General features: G+C 47.7%; 1 protein-coding gene across 1 annotated transcript in view; it reads right to left on the bottom strand.

Annotated features, from left to right (window-relative positions):
- Positions 1–24854, bottom strand: part of LOC144668091 (1-phosphatidylinositol 4,5-bisphosphate phosphodiesterase delta-3-like) — a 200989-nt gene that overhangs the window by 95142 nt on the left and 80993 nt on the right. The window contains exon 6 of the mRNA XM_078529869.1: positions 1078–1279. Coding sequence (XP_078385995.1) covers positions 1078–1279 — 202 coding nt within the window. The remainder of the gene's footprint in view (positions 1–1077; positions 1280–24854) is intronic.

Below are 24854 nucleotides of genomic sequence, written 5' to 3'. Positions count from 1 at the left end.
CTACAAGATGCACTGCAGCAACTCACCAAGGCTCCTTCGATAGCACCTTCCAAACCTGTGACCTTTTCCACCAAGAAGGACAAAGGCAGCAGCCACATGGGAACACCACCACATGGAAGTTCCCCTCCAAGCCACTCACCATCCTGACTTGGAAATATGTCGCTGTTCCTTCATTGTCACTGGGGCAAAATCCTGAAATTCCCTCCCTAACAGCACTGTGGGTGTACCTACACCACATGGACTGCAGCGGGTCAAGAAGGCAGCTCACCACCACCTTCTCATGGGTGACAAGGGATGAGACGAGGCTGGCCTCTGCAAGTGGCACCCTTACCCAAAAATTGTTTTTTTTAAAAGACCCCAATACTGTGTGAGCTTGAAGGCAACAATAATGTTAAAAGGATTTGTAAAGTGGAAGAACCAGCAGCACTGAGGTTTTTGATACTATGACCTCTGACTGATATTCCTAATTAGTGCCAATTGATGGACAGTGTTTTACTCTTTCACGTGATGTGAACGGTGCTGGCTAGGCCAGTATTTATTGCCCATCCCTAATTGCCACTTGAGAAGGTGGGGGTGAGCTGCCTTCTTGAACCGCTGCAGTCCATGTGGTGTAGGTACACCCACAGTGCTGTTAGGGAGGGGGTTCCAGGATTTGACCCAGTGACAGTGAAGGAACGGCGATATATTTCCAAGTCAGGATGGAGTGTGGCTTGGAGGGGAACTTCCAGGCGGTGGTGTTCCCAAGTGGCTGCTGCCCTTGTAGAGATGGTAGAGATTGCGGGTTTGGAAGGTGTTGCTGAAGGAACGATTTGCTGCAGTTGATGGAATCACTGGTGCCATTGTGCATTGGTGGTAGAGGGAATGAATATTGAAAGTGGTGGATGGGGTGTTGATCAAGCGGGCTGCTTTGCCCTGGATGGTGTTGAGTTTCTTGAGTGTTGTTGCAGTCACACTCATCCAGGCAAGTGGAGAGTATTCCCATCACAGTCCTGACTTTGTGCTCTGGGTCCAGCTCTGCTGGAACTGGGAGTGAGACCACCTAAACATAATTCACATAAGAAGCTGATGATAGCTTACCTAATGTAGGCCTCAGTACTGCTCGGTCCTCCCAGCTGGTCCTCCATCAGATAGGTGTTATGGGAAGAGGAGATGAAGTAGTGGCTGAGTGGCTGGGTCATGTCTTGGAAAACCTGGTCATGGCTGGAGCTAAACACGTCCCCATCAGGAGACAGCAGGTACATCATGAAGCTATCTTGGGTCAAGAGCTGGTTCTGCTTGGCTGAAGGTTAGAAACAGATTCAAGGTTACTATTATTAAAGGAGGACATTACATTCTTTTCTCCTTTTTTAATTTCTTAACCCCAGCCCCCAATCTGGCCCTGCACCACATTCCCACCATCAAGGTGCAGTTTCCAGTGTAAGACCAACTTCAGGGTTTCTGCTGTTCTGTAATTGGCTATTACAAGTCACATGATAGCAGTATAATATATACCTCCTGTAACATATATCTCCTGAAAATCCTGGGAGATACATTAGGGCTGGAAATGAAACACTTCTGGCTTTTTGAACTCAGGGTAAAGGAGAGTACAAACTGCCCGGAAAGCCATCCCGCACTGCACTGTGTCATGATTACACTGTTTCCCAAATATAGGGCCGTATTTTCATGGAGGCAAGTTCAGGTGTCGGGTCTGTAAAAAGAGTGCTCCTGGATGGCCTGTGCGTCTCTTGATGCCTCTGGGATGCGGTGCGGTGGGGAGTGAAGTGGGTGGGGGGCAGCCAAAACCCTGCACACCTCCAGTTTACTGCATATAAGCATGTTGAAGAGCTCATTGATGGGCTGGGGAGGGCGGCAAATGGGAAAGGCAAATGGTCTGGGCACATTAGTGCCCACCTGGCAGGGGCTTGGAAGGGAGCAGTGATGTGATGTTGCTGCTTAATTAAAATGTTGAATAAGGGAGTAGTGTAACTGAGTTTTACAAGCCATGGCACAAAGGGTCAGATTTTTGCGGAGTCCAGGCCTTTAAAAGTGGTGGATGAGGCACGATTCTGGGATTCATGCCCCCACTCCCAGCGCCCCCAATTTCCACGAGCAAGGGAGAAGAATGTGGGCAGCGAACCCGCATCCTGCATTCCCAACCAGGCCAGCTCCATTGTGGGGTTAGAGATCTCCTAGCCCACTGCAATTTTCATGGATTGGGGCCAACTTCTCAAGGAGTCACAGTCACAGGCCCTCAGAGGATTCATGAACTATGATCTGGAGGTGGGAATCTTTTGAAAGATAACTTCAAAAGGTCTTACTCTTGCCTACCCCCCATGCCAACACTTATGCCCCCCACCCCTAATGGCTTGTCATACCCTCCATCCAACCCATGTCCCTCCAACCAACCCCAATGGCTCATCATACTCTCCATGCAAACTCATAATACTTCCATACCCATTGACCAAAGTATACTCTTTGTGTAGAACCAATGAACCCTATAGTTAACATTGGCATGTATGGAAAAGCTTAAAAAACAGGCATTCATAACTTTAACAAGCTGCTGTTATTACAACCCTTTAAAACTGTCAATCAACCAAACATTTAAAGTATCAATAGTAGAAACTATAAGCACTTGAAACTCCTTTATCTTGTATAAATAAACATTGAGCTAGTGACAAAATAGATGTAAGATAAAGATCTGTCAATCATGCAATGTTTGCCTTTGTCGGTACCTGTTTCAACAAACTAATCAAAGTTTGGGCTCTCAGCCAAGCTTTCATAATGGAGACAAGATGTTTACAACAGTCTTCATAAGGGGATTAAATTATTCATGTGGGTCCCATAATAAACGGTATGTTTTGGGAGGTGAAGCTAGTTAGTTGAAATCCCTATCTGGGACATTCTAGGTATGTTACATTGCCATGGGATACGTTGCAGTGTGGATACCCTTTTGTTTTGGGTTTATCTGCATGATTTTTCACAGAAAATGGATAGTTTATGCCAGGAGAAGGAACAGCTTGGAAACAGGCAGAGAGTGAAACCTGCCAACAGTGTAGGCCAGCAGCAAAAGAGCTACTGAAAACTGAGGGAGTTTTCTAATATTGAAGTCACTAATCAAGAAAACAGTGAGGCCTGTGATTATCCTGGGGTGTCCACAATCATGAAGTACTTTAAGAAAGTTGAAGGAGCACCAAGCCTGATGCTAGCGGAAGGACCCCAAAAATCTCAGACCAGTGGGAACACTGAGGACAATCAAAGTGAATTCCTGAGAGCTGTGGCACACCTGGGTTTGGACCCAGGAGAAGCGAATACCCTGCACCCCTCATTGCAACACTGATAAACGCTACACCCTTCACTGTAACACTGATATACCCCACACCCCTCACTGTAACACTGATATACCCCACACCCCTCATTGCAACACTGATATACCCTACACCCCTCATTACAACACTGATATACGTTACACTCTTCACTGTAACACTGATATACCCCACACCCCTCACTGTAACACTGATATACCCCACACCCCTCACTGCAACACTGATATACCTCACGTCCCTCACTGTAACACACCCTCTGATGTACCTTACAGCCCTCACTGTAATATGGATATAATCCATACCGCTCACTGAAACATTGTCTGATGTACCTCACTTGCCTCACTGGAACACCCTCTGATATACTACACACCCCTCACTGTAACACTGATAGACCCCACACCCCTAATTTAACACTCTGATATACCTCACATCCCTCACTGTAACATACCCTCTGATGTACCCCACATCCCTCACTGTAACACGGATATATCCCACACCCCTCACTGTAACACGGGTATATCCCACACCCCTCACTGTAACACGGATATATCCCACACCCCTCACTGTAACACAGGTATATCCCACACCCCTCACTGTAACAGGGATATATCCCACACCCCTCACTGTAACACGGGTATATCCCACACCCCTCACTGTAACACGGATATATCCCACACCCCTCACTGTAACACGGGTATATCCCACACCCCTCACTGTAACACGGATATATCCCACACCCCTCACTGTAACACGGGTATATCCCACACCCCTCACTGTAACACGGGTATATCCCACACCCCTCACTGTAACACGGGTATATCCCACACCCCTCACTGTAACACGGATATATCCCACACCCCTCACTGTAACACTCTCTGATATACTCCACACCCCTGACTGTAACACTGATATACCCCACACCCCTCACTGTAACATTGATATACCCCACACCCATTACTGTAACACTCTGATATACCCCACACCCCTCACTATAACACGGATACATCCCACACCCCTCACTGTGACATGGATATACTCCACACCCCTGACTGTAACATTGATATATCCCACACCCCTCACTGTAACACGGGTATATCCCACACCCCTCACTGTAACACGGATATATCCCACACCCCTCACTGTAACACGGGTATATCCCACACCCCTCACTGTAACACGGGTATATCCCACACCCCTCACTGTAACACGGGTATATCCCACACCCCTCACTGTAACACGGATATATCCCACACCCCTCACTGTAACACTCTCTGATATACTCCACACCCCTGACTGTAACACTGATATACCCCACACCCTTCACTGTAACACGGATATACCCCACACCCCTCACTGTAACACGGATACATCCCACACCCCTCACTGTAACACGGATATATCCCACACCCCTCACTGTAACACGGGTATATCCCACACCCCTCACTGTAACACGGGTATATCCCACACCCCTCACTGTAACACGGGTATATCCCACACCCCTCACTGTAACACGGATATATCCCACACCCCTCACTGTAACACTCTCTGATATACTCCACACCCCTGACTGTAACACTGATATACCCCACACCCCTCACTGTAACATTGATATACCCCACACCCATTACTGTAACACTCTGATATACCCCACACCCCTCACTATAACACGGATACATCCCACACCCCTCACTGTGACATGGATATACTCCACACCCCTGACTGTAACACTGATATATCCCACACCCCTCACTGTAACACGGGTATATCCCACACCCCTCACTGTAACACGGATATATCCCACACCCCTCACTGTAACACGGGTATATCCCACACCCCTCACTGTAACACGGATATATCCCACACCCCTCACTGTAACACGGGTATATCCCACACCCCTCACGGTAACACGGATATATCCCACACCCCTCACTGTAACACTCTCTGATATACTCCACACCCCTGACTGTAACACTGATATACCCCACACCCTTCACTGTAACACGGATATACCCCACACCCCTCACTGTAACACGGATACATCCCACACCCCTCACTGTGACATGGATATATCCCACACCCCTCACTGTAACACGGATATATCCCACACCCCTCACTGTAACACGGGTATATCCCACACCCCTCACTGTAACACGGATATACTCCACACCCCTGACTGTAACACTGATATATCCCACACCCCTCACTGTAACACGGGTATATCCCATACCCCTCACCGTAACATGGATATACCCAACACCCTCACTGTAACACTCTGATATACCTCACATCCCTCACTGTACCACTCTCTGAAGTACCCCACACCCCTCACTGTAACACTGATATACCTCACACCCCTCACTGTAACACTGATATACCCCACACCCCTCACTGTAACACTGATATACCCCACATCCTCACTGTAACACTGATATACCTCACACCCCTCACTGTAACACTGATATACCCCACACCCCTCACTGTAACACTGATATACCCCACACCCCTCACTGTAACACTGATATATCCCATACCATTCACTAAAGCACAGATATATCTCACACCCCTCACTGTAACAATGATATACCCCACACCCCTCACTGTAACGCACCCTCTGATATACCCCACACCCCTCACTGTAACATTCTGATATACCCCACACCACTCACTCTAACACTGATATACCCACACCCGTCAATGTAACAATCTCTGATATACCCCACACCTCCCATTGCAAATCTCTGATATACCCCACACCCCTCATTGTAAATCTCTGATATACCCCACACCTCCCATTGTAAAATTCTGATATATCCCACACCCCTCATTGTAACATTCTCATATACTCCACAAGGGTCACTTGATACACTTCACATCCTTCCCTGTAACACCTTGATATACCCCACACCCCTCATTGTAACAATGATATACCCCACACCCCTCACTGTCACAGATATATTCCACACTGCTCACTGTAACACTGATACATCACTGTACCACTGATATATCCTACACCCCTCACTGTGACACTCTAATACATCCCACTGTAACACTCTCTCATGTACCCCACACCTCTCACTCTAACACTAATATACCCCACACCCCTCACTGTAACACTGATATACCCCACACCCCTCACTGTAACACTCTGACATATCCCACACCCTCACAGTAACACTAATATACCCCACACCCTCACTGTAACACTCTGATATACCCCACACCCTCACTGTAACATTGATACAACCCACATCCCTCACTGCAACACTGATATACCCCACACCCCTCACTGTAACACTGATATACCCCACACCCCTCACTGTAACACTCTGACATATCCCACACCCTCACAGTAACACTAATATACCCCACACCCTCACTGTAACACTCTGATATACCCCACACCCTCACTGTAACATTGATACAACCCACATCCCTCACTGCAACAATGATATACCCCACACCCCTCACTCTATCACTGATATATCCCGCACCCCTCACTGTAACACAGATATATCCCACACCGCTCTCTCTAACAATGACATACTCCACACCCCTCTCTCTAACAATGATATAACCAATATCTCTCACTGTAGCACTAATATATCCCACACCCTTCACTGTAACACTCTCATATACTTCACACGGGTCACCGTAACACTCTGATATACCCCAAACCCCTCACTGTAACACTGATATAACCCACACCCCTCACTGTAACACTCTCATATACTCCACACGGGTCACCGTAACACTCTGATATACCCCACACCCCTCACTGTAACACTCTCTGATGTGCCCCACACATGCTCACTGTCGCTCCCTCTGTTCCACCCTGTAACTTTCACTGTAACCCTCTAATATACCCGAACCTCCTCTCTGTGATACTGTCTGATATAACCACAGTGAAGGAGCTGAGGAGTGATGGGGAGCTCAGGGTGGTGCTGGCTTGTGGCCAGTTAAATTCTGGCCTTAATCATTTAATGCTTCTAAATATAAAAATATAACGCAAGTAGTAAGAGAATGCCAAGGATTGCACCCCTCCCAGCCAAGCTGAACAAACCCTTACTCAAACCCTGTAAACAAGTAATTCAATCATTTCTATTTTAACATGCTCACACTGTGACTAGTTCTACCCATGTGAAATATCAGAGCATTGGTTATCTGAATTCCTGTTTTGCATTGAGTATAATGGTTTCGTCTTAAAACCTTGTTTTCTTTGTCCTAAACTAGATTCACAAAAGCTCAGGGCAGCAAACATTCTACATTTAACCATTTCATTGTTTTCTCACCATTCCATACCCTCTTCACATCACAGAACTCTGTTCATTACTCGGCTTCATGGTCCCTGTTGTAACACTGAGAACGAGCCTAGACAGGAAGGGTTAAGGCCATGGCACAGTGAACTGCACTCTCATTTCGGAATCATAATGTGGGCCCAAGCCCATTCCCGAGACTTGGTCACGTAATCTATCTGACACTCCAGTGCAAGACGGAGGGAGTGCTGCTCTGTCGGAGGTGCCATCTTTCAGAAGAGACTTTAAACTGAGGTCCTATCTGCCTTCTCGAGTGGATGTAAAAGTTCCCATGGTGCTATTCAAAGCAGCAGAGTTACTGAGCAGCAGAGTGCTCTGGTGTCCTGGTCAATTTTTATCCTCAGCCAACATCACTAAAAGAGATTATCGGGTCATTATCACATTACTGTTTGCTGTGTGCATATATGTTGCTGTGTTTTCATACGAACATATGAATTAGGAGAAAGAATAGGCCACTCGGCCCCTCGAGCCTGCTCTGCCATTCAATAAGATCATGGCTGATCTGAATGTAACCTCAACCCCACATTCCTGCCCAGCCCCCCGATAACCTCTCACCCCCTTGTTAATGAAGAATCTATCTAGCTCTGCCTTAAAAATATTCAAAGACTCTGTTTCCACTGGCTTTTGAGGAAGAGAGTTCCAAAGACTCTCAACCCTCAGAGAGAAAAACAATTCTCCTCATCTCTGTCTTAAATGGGCGCCCCCTTATTTTTAAACAGTGACCCCTCGTTCTAGATTCTCCCACAAGAGGAAACATCCTCTCCACATCTACCCTGTCAAGACCCCTCAGGATTTCCAGCATTACAATAATGCCCACACTTCAAATGTACTTCATTGGTCATAAAGGGTGTTGTGACGTCCTGAGGTTATGAAAGCTGGTAAAGCAGATCTTTCTTGCTATAACTGTTAGGGTCTTATTTCCTGAGCAGCTCCTCTGAATTCAGGAACAGGCACTGCAGAGGTGACTTAGGGCTACGTTGGATTGACCTGAGTCTAGTTCGGTTCCTTCCTCACTACAGCTCAGTAATTCTAAAGGTGGGTTTTGAGAAATCATTCCACCCACAGCCTAGACACATCCTGAACCCACTGTGGAACAGTCCTGGCAATACAATTCCAATGGGCGTTATGGTGTCTCCTACATCGAATATAATCATAGGCCAGGATTTCACAGCCCCTCCCGCCTGATGGGATGTTACAGTCCTGCTGGGCTGAACATAGATTTAAATGGCTCACCGCACCCACCAGAGAGAGACATGCAGCGGCCGGGGCTGTAAAATCCTGGCCATAGAATAGTTACAGCACTGAAAGAGGCCATTCAGCCCCTCATGTCCATGCTGGTTCGCTACAACAACAACTCATCTAGTCTCACTACCCTACCTTTTTCCAGTTGCCCTGCAAATTTTTTCTTTTAAGATAATAATATAATTCTCAGTTGAAAGCCAGGATTAGATCTGCCTCTACCAAACGCTCAGGCAGCGCATTGATTACTTTACTGGGTAGAATTTTGTGCCCCCCCGCACTCTCCGCTGGGTTTGCAGGCTGGGGGGCCTGTAAAATTCCCTGGGTAGCCCTTCCACCTCTCACACATGTGTCTCTGACCTGTCTGAAATCTTACAGGCCTAGGGCAGAACTGTTCTGATAAAATGTGATAGACCGGAAAGGTTAACTCTGTCTTTCTCCGCACCGACGCTATCTAACCTATTGAGTATTTTCGGCATTTTCTGTTTCACTTGCTCCAGGTTCATGTCCTGCATTTGAATTGCTATCAAAGTGCTAAGAAATGAGCAGGAATCCATGTACATGGATCAGGAAAAGCTAGGCTTAAAAAGTAATCAAAAAGGCTAATGGAATGTTGGCTCTTCTCTCAAGAACTGGAATACAAAAGGGGAGGAAGTGATATTTCAGTTCCATGCAGCCTTATTCAGATCCTATCTGGAGTATTGTGTTCAGTTCTGGGCACTGCACCTCAGAAAGGTCAGACCGGCCTTGGAAAGAATCCAGCACAGATTCCTCAGAATTATACCAGCGCTTAAAAGGTTAAATTATGAGGACAAGTTGCACTAGGTTTGTATTCCCTTGAGTTTAGGAGATTAAGGGGTGAGCCTGTCAAGATGTTTTCAATGGTTAATGGATTTGATGGCATTTTGCCTGGTGGGGAAGCCCAAAACAAGGAGGCAAAATCTTAAAATTAGAGCTGGGCAATTTAGAAGTGAAATCAGAAATTGTTCTTTTCACTCAAAGGGTGTTGGAAATGGAACTCTGTCTGCGTAGAGTCTGTGGATACTGGGAGTCAATTGGGATTTTTAAGACAGAGATTGAGAAATCTGTGTTAGGTCAGTTACCATGTAATATCGATCAAAGGCAGGTAAAAAAAATTAAAGTATAAATCAGCCATGACTGAGGAAATTGCAGAGGAAGATTAGGGTCGTGAGAACAATTCTGCATCTTCACCTTCCACAGCTTCCCGGCCACTTGGCTACAGCCCTCATGTTCCAGTGACTATGGCAGCACTTGCAGAAAAACAGGACCCACAGTCTCAGGTAGGTCCCCAACAGGTCCCTGCACAGAGGCTGGCTGTCATACTCCTCAATGACTTATAGGGGAGAGAGGTGAGCAGCCTGCCCTCCACCTCCTCCCAGACAACAAGGGGGCACTACACAACAAGGGGGCACTACACAACATGGGGGCACTACACAGGAGTGTTCATGAGCTCAGGGTGGGTACCATGGTGACTCAAGCACTGATGGATTCACAGTGGTGTAATGTCTCACATTGTAAACATGAACTTTCCATCAACTGTAAATACACTGTCTAACACAAAGGATGAGTGTAGTGGCTTTTACTTGCAGAGCGGCACATACAATAGCCGGGTAAACATTAAACTGCATGTTCTTACTAGCGTCAGTGGAAATTGCAGCTAGAAGTCCATCTCTCAGGCACATGACACTTGTGAAGGGTGTGGTCACACATGTCATTCAGAGGAAGGTCAGGTCCTCATTAATACTTTCAATGACAACAGGAGCCAACCCTGGGGTGTGGAAGTTGTGGGCCCTCGATTTCTATCCATTGGTGTCTTTGAGGAAGTTTGTACTGATTGGACTTCTGAAGGAGCAGCAATCGATCCAGTGTAGGCCCAGCCAGAGGGGCGAGATAAAGGTGGTGACATCATTTGTACACATGCTCAGCTAAAGCACAGCAGTGACCCCACAGGCCAGGACTGTACGTGTCTTTGAGCGAAGACTGCATTTGTGGGAGTTGACATCGAAATTATGTCCTTGTCCTTCTAAGTGTTACACGCCATGGGCTGACAAGGAACCTCGGTGAGCTGCTGCACTGAACATTGTGGATATCCCACGAACCTGCCAGAAGAGGCAGATTAAACTCAAAGTACGTGGATGGTTTGCCCATCACATGGGGTGTCTTTATCTTCCACAGTCTTGAGTTGCTGCATTTCTATTGGTCCAGCAGTCATATCCGCATGTGATGGGTCTTACCTCACATTCCACGCTTGACATAGGGACCGGGCTTCCATTAGATACGAGGTGACACACTCTCCATGTCCCTGACAGCCTCGAACATACACTTGTTAGTCTCTGTCACAGGGCATATCAAGGTCAATCCCTCAACACAGGTGAGTCCAGGCTGCTGATGGCACAGAACTCAGCCATTGTGATGACAGGGTCAAGGGCACTTGTTGACTTTCTCTCTTGTTGGGGAATTGGAATCTCCTGGAAAATGTGAGGCACCTATGTTGTTGTTGTACATTTATGAAGTGATGGTTTGCCAGGCATTTGCTGCTGAAGGTGCAGCTAGGTACTCAATGCTGCCTAGGGGGAGCGCCTCTAGATTAAGTGTTCCCTGGTGATTATGGCATCATGTACTGAGCCGGCCCTGGGTAACCAGACACTTTGTTCAGGATTTCTCCCATTGTCAACCTCCTCAGTGACATCTTCATCTGAGCCGAAGAGATCCTCCTCCTCCTCCTCTTTGTCCTCCTCCTCCTCCTCCACCTCTTCCTCTGATGAGCAGTGTCCATCGCCAGCCTCTGGCTCCTGACTGTGAACGCTCCTTCACTGCACCATATTATGCAGCATGCAGGGGGCCATCACTACCCTTTTCAGGAAAGACCTGGAGCATTCCTCCCAAAGTGGTCAAGGCATCAGAACCACATCTTCACGAGGCCAATAGCCAGCTCGATGAATGCCCTCGCCTGAAGGTGCCTCGTGTTACATATCAATGTTGCAACCACCTCTTCAGTTGGCGCAAGGGGGTGAGGAGCCATCTCCTCAATGGGTAGCCCATTGTCCCCCAGTGCCCAGGCACAGACCCAGGGTCTAGGCTTGAAATGTTGTGGCAGGTGTGACTCTGTCGAGATGTAAGAGCTATGGCAGTTTCTGGGGGATTGTGCACACTCGTGAAGGATTATCTCATTTTGGTTTCACACAAGCTGCACGTTGATAGAATGAAATGACTTTCGATTGATGTATCTGTGCACCTCCTGTGATGGTGCTTTAATGGTGATGTGTGTGCAATCTATCACACCTTGCACTTGTGGAAAGCCAGCTATGGAGATGAAAGCAAAAAACTGCGGATGCTGGAAATCCAAAACAAAAACAAAAATACCTGGTAAAACTCAGCAGGTCTGGCAGCATCTGCAGAGAGGAACAGTTAACGTTTCGAGTCCGTATGACTCTTCAACAGAACTAAGGAAAAATAGAAAAGAGGGGTGGGGGAGTGGAACAAGTAGAGCTGGATAGACGGCCAGTGATAGGTGGAGATAACCAAAAGATGTCACAGACAAAAGGACAAAGAGGTGTTGAAGGTGGTGATATTATCTAAGGAATGTGCTAATTAAGGGTAGAAAGCAGGACGAGCAAGGTACAGATAGCCCTAGTGGGGGTGGGGGGAAGGAATCAAAAAAGGCTAAAAGGTAGAGATAAAACAATGGACGGAAATATACTTAAAAATAATGGAAATAGGTGGGAAAAGAAAAATCTATATAAATTATTGGAAAAAAAGGGGGGATCAGAAAGGGGGTGGGGATGGAGGAGAGAGTTCATGATCTAAAATTGTTGAACTCAATATTCAGTCTGGAAGGCTGTAAAGTGCCTGGTCGGAAGATGGGGTATGAGATGAACCCTGTTGCTCTCTTGAGTCTGTGACTCCACATGTGTGGGGAAATTAATGTGCTCCCCAGCATCAGCAAAGAGGGGCATCGGTGACTGAGGTGATACCCCTGTGGGCGCTGCTTGTGAAATGCTGCAGAGGTCCACAGCAGACCCTGGGAGGAGCTGGCTGCAGAGGGGTCGAGGGCCAAAGTAACTTTGACTGCAACTGGCAGTGCATGGGCACCGGCTGTTCGAGGCATGAGGTGTGCCTCCAGCATGAGGCAGGTGTCTCTAACCACACCCCAAGACATTCAAAGTCATTGCCTGAAGTGCTTTTCGGTCATGTCGAGGAAACTGAACCTGTTCCGGCAGACCCTCCACTGAGGGTAGCATCTCACCCTCCTCCATCTTGTGGCTCTCTCTGGGGGCTCTGCCATCTCATGCCTAGGTACCCTGGCTCTAACTGCGTGCTGATGCCGCTGCCTTTCCTCTGTAGGCCGTATGTGGGGAGGTGCTCCGGCCATTTCTTCAACCTTCCTGGACAATACCCTCCCCACCCAGCGAGACTACAGTCAGTAATGCCCCGCACTTGGCTGATGATGCAAGGAATGATGAGGAGGCCCCACACAGATCTTCCCTTCCACTTTTCCAGCCCACCCCATCCCCCCTTCCCTGAGGTCAGACAGCAGCCTCAATCTCAGAGACAAGTTTTTTAAACTGCTACTTTCCACAGCTCTTAAGGTTTACAAATCTTTACCTCCAGCCTTCTGAGCTGCTCACACCAAGTCCTGGAACACACACTGTGCTTTGAGGGTGGTTTTGGAGTGAAAATCAGGCCTACTTCTTCCCTGCGCCATGTTTAAATGGTGCAGCCAATTTGAAGACAGTACCTGTGCACTTCAAACCTCGCGCCCTCTGCCGACTTGTGAAGATTCTGTATATGGGATTGGGATTTCCAGATATGGGTCCCGTCCGCCATCTTTTAGCTTCTGCAGAGTCTCCCTCACTCTGTGAAAATCCAGCCTGTGAACTCAGTCTCTCTCTCTCTCCATAGATACTGCCAGAGCTGCTGAGGATTTCCAGCATTTTCTGTTCTGATTATCTTTATTTCCTTCTCCCCCATATATACATCAAGTCGGCCCTTAAATACATCAAAATTCTCAGCTTCTATCACTCTGTGTGGCCGAGCGTTCTGCATTGTCGTCATTCTCTGGGTAATGATCTTGAACCCTTTGTTTGGTATGTTATTGGCTATCTTATATTGATTTAATACACACACTATGGCCGGGTTTGTCCTATGATGAGCGGGCTGGCTGGGAGTGGCCGTGGGTCAATCAGCTCCGAGCCGCCATTTTATGGGGTGGGCCCAGCATAAATCGTGGCTCCCGAGATCAGCAGGAAGGGGCAGGTGGTGGTGGGAGGCCCATGTTCCCTGGGTCCAACTGCGACCCAGCGGCCCATTCACAAACAGCCCAGGCAGCCGACTTAAGGCTGCTGCTGATGTCGGGCAGGAGGATGTGGAATAGCATCCTCAGAGAGCAGGTCAGGTCAGCGGGGCAGTCGGCCCCCAGGTTTTCGGATGAGTGGCCTGGCTCCCCTCCTCGAGGAGGTGGCAGAACACTGCGAGATCCTGGTGCCAAGGGACTGGAGGAGGAGGCCCCCCACATAACAAAACGTGCCTGGGAGGAGGTGACAGAAAGGGTCAGCTCCCACGATGTGGTGAGACGCACCTGGGTGCAGGGCCGCAAGCGGTTCAATGACCTCTTGTGTTTGGAAAGGATGAGTACCGTGTTGGCATGGGTCACTTAGCACAGCAGTTAGGTTGCTAGGGTGGACTAATCAATGCTCCTCTCTTCTTTCAGGAGAAGGCTGCACACAATAACGCTGAGCGGCTGTGGACTGGTGGAGGGCAGTCTGACCAGATACGAGCAGGAGGCTCTCGAGCTGGAGAGGCGCCATGTGCCCAGGTCTACCGGCCACGGTGAGGTTGGGGTGCCAGTGGGAGGTAAGTGCACTGAGGTCACAATGTCTGTCATTGCAACCATTCCACTGTTAACTGTATATTGATTTCAGCCTCCAACATGGGATCCCCATTGATAACGGAAGGAGGAGCGCATCCTGACCCAGGTGCCAGGCACGCACATTAACAGTGTAACCACTTCAACTCATCAAATGTCCCTGTTCTTCCTTTCAGCCTCTCTGAGCACGGCCACACTCAGGAGGCAGAGGGACCACCGCTGACCCCTGAGGGCCCTGAAGATATACACACACCAGCGTCACACCCTCCCAGCCAGGCAGGCACCAGCGCAGGTACCAACACCTCAGTGGGGATAAGATCCTCGGCTAGTGTCCCGGGGCACAGCGGTGAGGGCACTTCACACTCGCTTGAGGTGCAGGCGGAGACAGAGAGTGCCCAGGACGCCGGCAGTCGGAGGACGGCTGGGGACCAGGAACATGCTCAGTCGGTGGCTGATGATGAGCCTCTGGAGTCGTCCCTGAGGCAGCAGGTGCTGGGTGTCCAGCAGGGTGTGCGGGAGGATCTGGCGGAGATACATGAGGGAATGCGTGTCATGGTCTCCGTGATGGAGGAGTCCATGCGGAGTGTGAGCAATGCAATCACCCTCATGGCCGAGCGCACTGCCTCCTCCCTGTAGAGAGTGACTCTCATGGAGAGACCCCTCCAGGATCTGAATCGGGGGTCCTGGGGATGCGCTCGGACCTGCAGCCCTCACACCGGCAATGACCTCAGCTGGTCAGTGTCAGTGTGGGAGATGGATTGGGCACCCAGTACCCCAGCTAGATGCCCATCCATCAATGGTGAGCAGGGAGGTCCAAAGCGACCTGACATTGGCACACGAGCTGCCTGCTGTCTCTGCCGGCTCCTCTCAGGGCGCTCTGGATGACGGCAGCAGCTCCTCCGCTCCTCTGCCAGTGACCGTGGCATCCGATGAGGCTGCGGTGACTGGGGAGATGCCAGCCATGGCACTGGCCGTTCCCTCCCAGGCGGGGCCAGCACAGGCTCCACTGGCCAGAGGACGCCCACCAAGATCAGCCAGGCCAACAGGACAGCAGAGTCAGCAGCCTGTCTCCAATGCCGGTGCCAGCGAGGGGGCAGTGCCTAGACATAGCACCCATAAGCGTAAGCGTAAATCATCTTAGGCACAGCACAGGCTTATCACTAGTGGCTTCCTCATGCCCCACGTTTAAGTTGTTTTTAAGTTGGTGTGCTGTTCAATACCTTTTAATGTACTTTGATTTCTGTATGCAAGTTAGCAATCATTAAATGTTTTAGTTCTCAACAAGCCTCTGGATGCTTCATTACTTCTGCTGGTGAAGGGGAACCCATGATGTTACAAGTGACTTGTTTGTCATTGAGCTTTATTAACAAGGCACATAGTTAATGTTCCTGACCAGGCAGATGTTGCTCTCCGGTATCGAGTATGGAGCCTGCAGCCCTGGCATGTGTTGGAGGTCCATCTGTGGTGGGCTAGCTGAAGGAGTGTTGGATCAAAGCCTCACGGGTGTCCCTGCCTCCCTGCAGGCTGCCTGGGTCAGCGTCTACCCCCTCAGCGTTCTCCTGAGCGTGCTCATCCTCAGACTCGCTGCTAGACTCATCGTCTGCAGACAGAGCATCTGCATCTACATCTTCTTCCTCCACTGCGTCGCCCTTTTCCAGCGCCAGATTGTGGAGACTGCAGCATGCAACCACTATCAGTGACGCACAATCTGGAGGGTATTGCAGTGCACCCCCTGAACAGTCCAGGTATCGGAAGCACATCTTGAGAAGACCGATGGTTCTCTCCATCACAGCCCTTGTGGTGCTGTGCCTCCTATTGTAACGTTGCTCAGCTTCTGTTCTTGGATGGTGGAGAGGCGTCATGAGCCACCTTCTGAGGGAATAGCCCTTGTCACCCAGCAGCCATCCATCCAGCCGGGCTGGAGCACTGAAGAGCCCCGGCACCTGGGAGTGTCTGAGGATGTAGGCGTTGTGGGAGCTGCCTGGGTACCTTGCACAGACTTGTAGAATCAGCATCCTGTGATCACACACTATCTGCACGTTCATGGAGTGGAAGCCCTTCCTGTTGACGAAGGCACCGGGCTCACCTGCTGGCGCCTTGATGGCCACATGTGTACAGTCTATAGCACCCTGGACACGGGGGAAGCCAGCAATGGCCGCGAAGCCTCTGGCTCGCTCAGCCTGGCTGGCCCCGTCTGAGCGGTTGTGAATGAAAGTCAATGCACGCCTGAACAAAGCATCTGTCACCAGCTTGACACAAGTGATTGGGAGACTCCACACAGATTCCCCACCGACCCCTGGAAAGAGCCAGAGGCATAGAAGTCGAGGGCAACCATGACCTTCAGAGCCACGGTCATGGGATGTCCACCCACACAGTTGGAGCTGATCTCAGGGCCGAACATCTGACAAATGGAGGTCATAGTCTCCCTGGACAGGCGGAGCCTCCTTCGGTATTGCACCTCAGACATATTAAGGTAGCTGCTTCACTGCCTGTAAACCCTGGTAGCAGGATAGTGGCGTCTTCTGCAGCCCCTTCTGCCTTGGACTTCCTGTTGGCCCTGCGCCCCTTGTGCCTGTGCCTCTCCTCCCAGAGGTGGCTCCCCTGGAGGCTGAATATGAACTCCTAGCCTCCTCTCCCTTCTGGCCCTCTCTTCCTCCTCAGAGTAGATGCGGAGACCACAATCCCCATTCCCAGGGTAAGGGAAGGCTGTCTGATACCTGGAAGGCCCAAAGTGTTATGATTCCTCCAGAATCCTGAACTGAAGCCGGTTATTCCTGTCAAAGCAGCTCTGAAACGAAATGAAGTTGTCCTGTTCACACAAGCAAATAGCTGCAAGTAATAATCTAAAGTTCTAACAACTTGCATTCCCGAACCTACTCACCCCTCTTATCCTGCCCGTGGATGAAGTTTTTAAAAATGTGGCCTACCCGTTTAGCCCGTGCGACGCACAGAAAATCGCACGGGCTGTGAAAAATCATCTTCACTTGCGGCCTCAAGGGCCTTAACTGGCCTGTTAATTAATGGCGGGCACACCTCGGAACTCTCATAGCGCGGCCGCCTTCTGAAATATCACGATGGCGCGCGGTGATGTCAGGACACACGCCTGACCTCATCACATGTCATTTTACACGTTGGCGTGTCGGGCCCGCCCACGCACGCCGACCTGAAAATTCTGCCCTATGATCCCTCCCCTCTTTGGTCTCTACTATATTTTTCTCCATCTCTGTCACTTGGCCCAATTCAGCCTTGTTGTGCAATTTCCCATGGTTGTCGGGACTTGTGTGTTAAATTTTTCCACTTGCTCTTAATCATCAGCTTGTGGTACTTTTTTCAAATGAATGAATCATTTTTAGGTGTTGTGACTGCCAACGTATCCTCTGTGCGGCTGCTCTTTCATGAGGATTGCTTTTGCCAAAAGGGAAATGGTCAAATGTGAAACATTTTTATTCTGGGCTCTCTCGTTGTGAATTGTCAGTGCCCAACACCACAATGCATTGTGGGACTTGAACAACAGGAATCACCGCATTAGCTCATAGGAACAATCTATACTTGGCCTTGAAGGCACACGGCCATCTTGGAAAAGGACAACAGTCACACAGCTGTGTTGCAGTTAAGGCCTTAGTTAGTGATACATTTTCTTAATTGCGGGAAATAAAATCCAATGGGTAGAAATCCATTTTGATCCTTAATGCAGAGCTGGATGGACAATGACTGAGCAATCTGCTTTACCTCGGCCAAAAAGGAAGGTCTGAAATGAAAAGAGAAAGTGCTGGAAAATCTCAGCAGGCCCAGCAGCATCTCTGGCATGAGCAAGAGTCAACGCTCCGAGTCCGACATGGTTCTTCTTCGGAACTGGGCAGTTCTATGGGAGACAGCGGAACTGAGGCAGAATCTTGCGAAGTTCCCAGGAGTGGGAAATGAGGCAAGCAGGGCATTTAATGGAGTGGGAGGCAAACTTTCAGCTTCCCGAGGTGGGGAGGGGGTGGAAGTTGGTTATTCAGCTGGCGACAGATTGAGGGCGGATTGTGCTTCCCAACTGCAAACAGCGGGAACCTCTACTTCTTTCAAATTTATTTTACGGGATGTGGGTTTCACTGGCTGGGCCAGCATTTATTGCCCGTCCCTAATTACCCATGAGAAGGTGGTGGTGAGCTGCCTTCTGGAACCGCTGCAGTCCATGTGGTGTAGGTACACCCACAGTGCTGTTAGGGAGGGAGTTCCAGGATTTTGACCCAGCGACAGTGAATATATTTCCCAGTCAGGATGGTGAGTGGATTGGAGGGGAACTTCTAGGTGGTGGTGTTCCCATGCATCTGCCGCCCTTGTTCTTCTAGATGGTAGTAGTTGTGGGATTTGGAAGGTGCTGCCTAAGGAGCCATGGTGAGTACCTGCAGTGCATCTTGTAGGTGGTACACACACTGCTGCTACTGTGTGTCGGTGGTGGAGGGAGTGAATGTTTGTGGAAGGAGTGCTAATCAAGGGGGCTGCTTTGTCCTGGATGGTTAGCATGCCATGCATGCTCATTAAAACACAATTTTGCCAGATTAAATTGTACCTTCAGAATTAAGAATGCAGCAAATGAGAAACATGTGCATTCAGATTCACGACTGGTTAAAGGTGACATGCAGTAGGTGAGGTGGTCTTCCTGGTGTATTTGGTCTACTAGTATGAGGAACTTTGTTAAACCACAGGGGAGGGGGCATTGATGCATTGAGATCAGGTGGCAGCTATGTAAGGGGAAAGGAGCTTGGCTGACCGACGGAAGGAGGGTGAGGTGGAAGCCCCATGAAGGCTTGTGGGGGACAGAGGGAGGAAACTGCACTATACTGGGAAGGTCAATGTTGAAGTCCTGAGAGTCGAGGTTTTTTTTTAATTCATTCACGGGATGTGGGTGTCACTGGCTGGGCCAGCATTTATTGCCCATCCCTAGTTGCCCTTGAGAAGGTGGTGGTGAGCTGCCTTCTTGAACTACTGCAGTCCACATGGTGTAGGTACATCCACAGTGCTGTTAGGGACAGAGTACCAGGATTTTGACCCAGCGACAGTGAAGGAACGGCGATATATTTCCAAGTCAGGATGGTGTGTGACTTGGAAGGGAACTTCCAGGTAGCAGTGTTCCCATGTATCTGCTGACCTTGTTTCTGTACTACCTAGAAGGACAAGGGCAGCGTATGCATGGGAACACCAGCACCAACACCATATAATCAGAATCAGAGCTATTACTAAAGCTTTCAGTTGCTAGAACAGTAATTATGTATAACAAGAATACCACAGTACAGGAGTTATATCGATGTCATTAGCCCAATGGAAAAATAAATCATCATGTAGGGAAAATTGCAATTATTTATAATTAACAAGATCATTAAATTCTCCTTATTTGGAGTTTTATAATCAGATAATGTACAAATATATGGATTGTTACAAAGAATGGCTGAGAGAAAAAGTGAACAGGGAGGGGGTTTATATAAATATATAAGATTCAATAAGGGTCCAATTAACTTACCTCAAAACTGGGATGTGCCTGACCAAACCATCACCAGGCCTGATGTTAAAGTAGCTATATTGGACTTGAAACATTAACTCTCTTTATCTCTCCACAGATGCAGCTGGACTTGTGGAGTATTTCCAGCACTTTCTGTTTTTATTTTAAGCACTGTTCTCTAACTATACATTTAAGTTTTATTGCACAGGCTCTATGCTCAATTAACCTTGGATATTTCAATATTAAATAGTCTTTAAGAAGTGAATCATAAATCAATTCCTTAATACGCAGTAATACATCAGGATATACTCCCAGTAAAACACACCCAAATACAGCTGTCTTAGCACAACCTACATAAAATCCACCAGTCTCTGATTAACCTGTGTGAAGTAGAAATGTAAATTCGGATTCCATTAGCCAATGCTAACAGCAAGCAGTGAACCATGCTGGAGAGAGGACTATAACTCTGTTCCACCATTCTCCATTCCATGCTCCCTACCCCAGTGTTGGGGATTGAGGAATCACCTCAATCAGACAGCAACTGCATCAGTCACTCGACACCTCATTCGTTCATTCACTCTCCTGCCCTTTCTGTGTTTTCACTTATAACAAATTAGGAATATTTAACATCGCCCTTTTATTGACTCGTAAAGGGTCAGTATCTCCCTGAAAAAAAGACTTGCATTTATACAGCGCCTTTCATGACCATAGCACTTTACAGCCAACAAAGTACTTTTGAAGTGTAATCCCTGCTGTAATTTAGGAAACGCGGCGACCATGTTGCACAGAAAGATCCCACAAACACCAATAAGATAATGACTAGATAATCTATTTCAGTGATGTTGGTCAAGAACTAAATATTGACCAGCACCCAGTGCAGAGCTCTCCTCCTCTTCTTTGAAGAACACCATGGGTCCACCTGAGAGGGTGTCCAAAAGACAATGCCTCTGACAATGCAACAGTCCCTCAGTACTGCACTGAAATGTCAGTCTACATTTTATGCTCAGGTCATGACTGTGGGAAGTGTGCTATTGGCCCGGATTTTTGTGAAGCTGGCTTGAGTCTGGAGGCTTTAGAAATGGTGGGCAGAAGCTGATTCTGGGATTCTCACACCCATTCCCATTAGGCAATTTTGGCCACCGTGGGATAAAGGTGTAGGTAGCTGCATCTTGCCCTTGATGGCTCCATTTCAGGGGCAGGTAATTCAAAGCCCCCACAATTTTGATGGTGTTGGGCCTGTTTCATCAGACGTGGTTCATCGCTTTTCAGATGAGTCTTGAACTAAGAGAAAGCCCTAGTCCCAAGTGAGGAACCAAAAAAAAACCCAGCAATTGAACATTCCCTGAAAAATGTTCTGGTCTAACTGCTTCTGTTGATACAGTTGCTAGATGGCCTCATTTTGAATGCTTGGCTGAGCTCCATGAATGACTAATCCACTTACCTTTCATCAGGGGTCTGTTATACAGCTTTCACTATTTGAATGAAATCTTTATTATCTTGTAAAAACCAGATCTTTCTTTGAAGAATTTTTCAATGCCATTGTGAATGGCTGTGATTGATTGACACTTTTCTAAAGTTGTAAGCCGAACAGATGTTTGCAAAGGAAATTTTCAAAGCCTCCTTGCTTATTGTGCCAGATAAGTATTTCAAAGGCATGTCAGACCTGCCAATGGCTCATTGGTTCTGCATATAGTGGATACTGGGAGAGTGGGTATGCAGGATGAATAGAGGACATGGAGAAGGCATGAGGAATATGAAAGGCAAGGGAAATATGAGGGGGCATGGAAGGTATAAAGGTGCAAGGAGGGGGCATGGGGACATGGAAGTGGGCGGAAGGAGAGAGGGCGAGGGCTTGAGAGCCTGACATTCATGATTACAACTGGGCTGATCTCCTGGTAAACAGAAGTGGGCCATCCAGCCTGCCTCACCATCCGCCCCCTCCATTGCTGCCTTGGGCTTGCCTCAAGTAGTGGTGGGCCCAACTCCATCCCAGCCCCACCTCCCCGCCTTCCTTAATGGAGATGGGTTTTCGGAGACAGAAACTCTCCTGATTTATGTTTCCCATCTCCTTCACAAAAATTCGGCCCAATGACTGAACCAACGAAAAGTACCTTTAATATGTGCGTGGATCAATATTCCCCTTCAACAAGCACCATCAAAAACAGAATAACTGATCATTTATCCCATTTCTGTTTGAGTTGGAGCAGGAAGTAACAACAGCAACAAGTTACAATTATACAGTACTCTTAATGTAGCAACATTTCCCAGGATGCTAATGTCATATTTTACAATCCCCATACAGACTGATAACTTTGAAAAAGACATTTGAATTTCCAGTGATTGACTAGAAGGGTCACACAACAAGATTTCAAGTTTTAAGAATTTTACTGTAACAAACAAATTAAAAGCAACATTCTCTAAACATTATTCATTAGGTGAGCTGATAGTCTAAACCACAGTCAAGAAATTCCCCACTTAGCTTTGAACACAGTGGAAAATCTCCCTCTAGTTATATTAGTTATATTTTATGCTGTTCCTTAAGTGGAACACTTCATTCTCCAGGAACCTGCCCAAAGTGATTTTCAGCTCAAGATGGCTTGCTTCATTTTCCCTTTCCCAGCCAGCTATCTTTTAATCTCAGAACTGACTCTCACTGTGAGGGTTATACCGACTCAAGCTCGAATTAGGTGAATCTTCCAATAGAGTCAGCATTTTCTCTGCTTCAGATGTAGAACTGGCTGCCTTTATCTCCTGTTCTCTGTCTCTCAGATGGCTGCAGATTGACTTGGATCTGTGAGGTGCAGGGGTATCTTAGGAAACCCACAGCCTGATACTATAATGGCTTTCTATTGACTTTCCCTTTCCCAAAGCTCATCTCCAAGGCAATATGAATCACATGAGCCTTCCATCCTGGTAGAAATGCTAATTAGCTATCCTCTAGACTTCCAACTCCATCCTATCTTAAAATTAAACAGACAGTTTAAAGTCTAACCATTTATAAAACTGACATTCCTTACATCTCCTTGTGAGATTTGAAAGCTAACAGTCTACCCACAGTCAACACAGCTGCTCTTACCATTGTTTGCAGTGTGAACACCTTTCACTTTCTTCCCAGTAAATCAACCTGGGCTCCCTTTTACCCTTAACAACCAAGCCACCCAGACTTGTTGTTGGGTGGAATTCAGAGCAGGTCACATGACTCCTCTCATTCTTCCATTTTGTCTTCAAGAGACAATTCTAACATATAACAATCTCATAAACTTCGTATTCATAACAAATGTCATGTATGTTGGGACGCTGGATTTACCCTGTCCAAATATCATTCTTTACTGGAGATTAAATACGGCCAGGTTATAAAAGCAGCTATACATCCAATCCCATCAGTTTACTGACAAGCAGGTTAAATTTGACCCCATAATGCTTGTTTACATAACAACAGTCACTGCACTTTGGCACTCATTTTCCAAGGCACTTTGAGTGGTTTCAATGTGATACAGTGCTATATAATTGCACAGATGATTATTTATTAAAATAGGTAGAGTTAGCGGGGGTATGTGGGATTGGGTGGGTGGGGGGCTTTCATGTCTGTGTAGAGAGATGGAGGGAACTAGGAGGAGGTGGGGCAATCCTGACATTGTCAATCACCACAGGATGAATTGGGAGAGTCAGGAATGTTTCAGGATTTGCACAAAACAGCAGAAAACATGGGGGAAACAGGATGTGCACATTTTAATAATTACACTACAGGAGCAGGGAAAACAGCATTCAGAAGTACTTTTACAAGAGATGTGGATAAATATTTAATACGAGAAATATTTAAGGGTAGGGGGGTAAGGCTGGGGATTGGGTTTTTAGCTCACTCTCCTTTGAGAATGCCAGTACCAACATCAATGTTGCAAAGTGTCAGGAATGCCCGCTTGGGATTGTATTGACTTTCAAATGGACGTGGCCCTCCAAAGAGGTATCACCATGTCATTGTTCAGTCAGGCAGACTGCACTTCAACTGTGGTTCCTTCCAAATAGATTTTGCAGGGTTGGGTCCCATAGGAGCCTTACCCTTAGAATCACCATCTTCTGAATGAGCTTGGAGCATTTTTTGGTAGATGTGATATCCTGGGACTGTTGGTTTCATTAGAGGATGGGCTAGCAGAGGAAAATCACTGACAGCATCAACCTTACACCTGTGGAATGCAATTGGAGCCAGTTATTAATAGCAGATAACTAGCGCCCTAGTATCAGAAACTAGGATGGTTTAGGCTGCCAGTTAATTAATTATTTACACCAACATCACTTGCTGACCACCACTTGCTGGTTCAGTTGGTAGCATCCTTGTCTCTAGGCTAGAAGGTTGTGCGTTGGAACTCTCCATGCTAGCATTTGAGCAGCTAATGTGGGGTTACAGTGCGGTGCAGAGCTGAGGGAGCGCTGCAACGTCAGGTTCTGTTCTGGTGGTTCAGATTCACAGTGAAGGAGAACAGGAAGTCCTCCTAAGCTTTAAAGTCAGCATGTAAAAACAGACAGGACATCCTTCACCAGGCTGTTGGTGGGAAGTTCTTGTTGTAAAGTGGCCACTATATTCATCTCCCTGGAAGTAGTTTCCGCACTGCACAAAATATTCACTTTGAGAAGTT

This window comes from Cetorhinus maximus, chromosome 25, assembly GCF_964194155.1.
Source record: "Cetorhinus maximus chromosome 25, sCetMax3.hap1.1, whole genome shotgun sequence".
In the NCBI taxonomy this organism is placed as follows: Eukaryota; Metazoa; Chordata; class Chondrichthyes; order Lamniformes; family Cetorhinidae; genus Cetorhinus; species Cetorhinus maximus.
The sequence above is the reverse complement of the archived record's forward strand: the minus strand, read 5'-3'. Positions and strand labels throughout refer to the sequence as shown.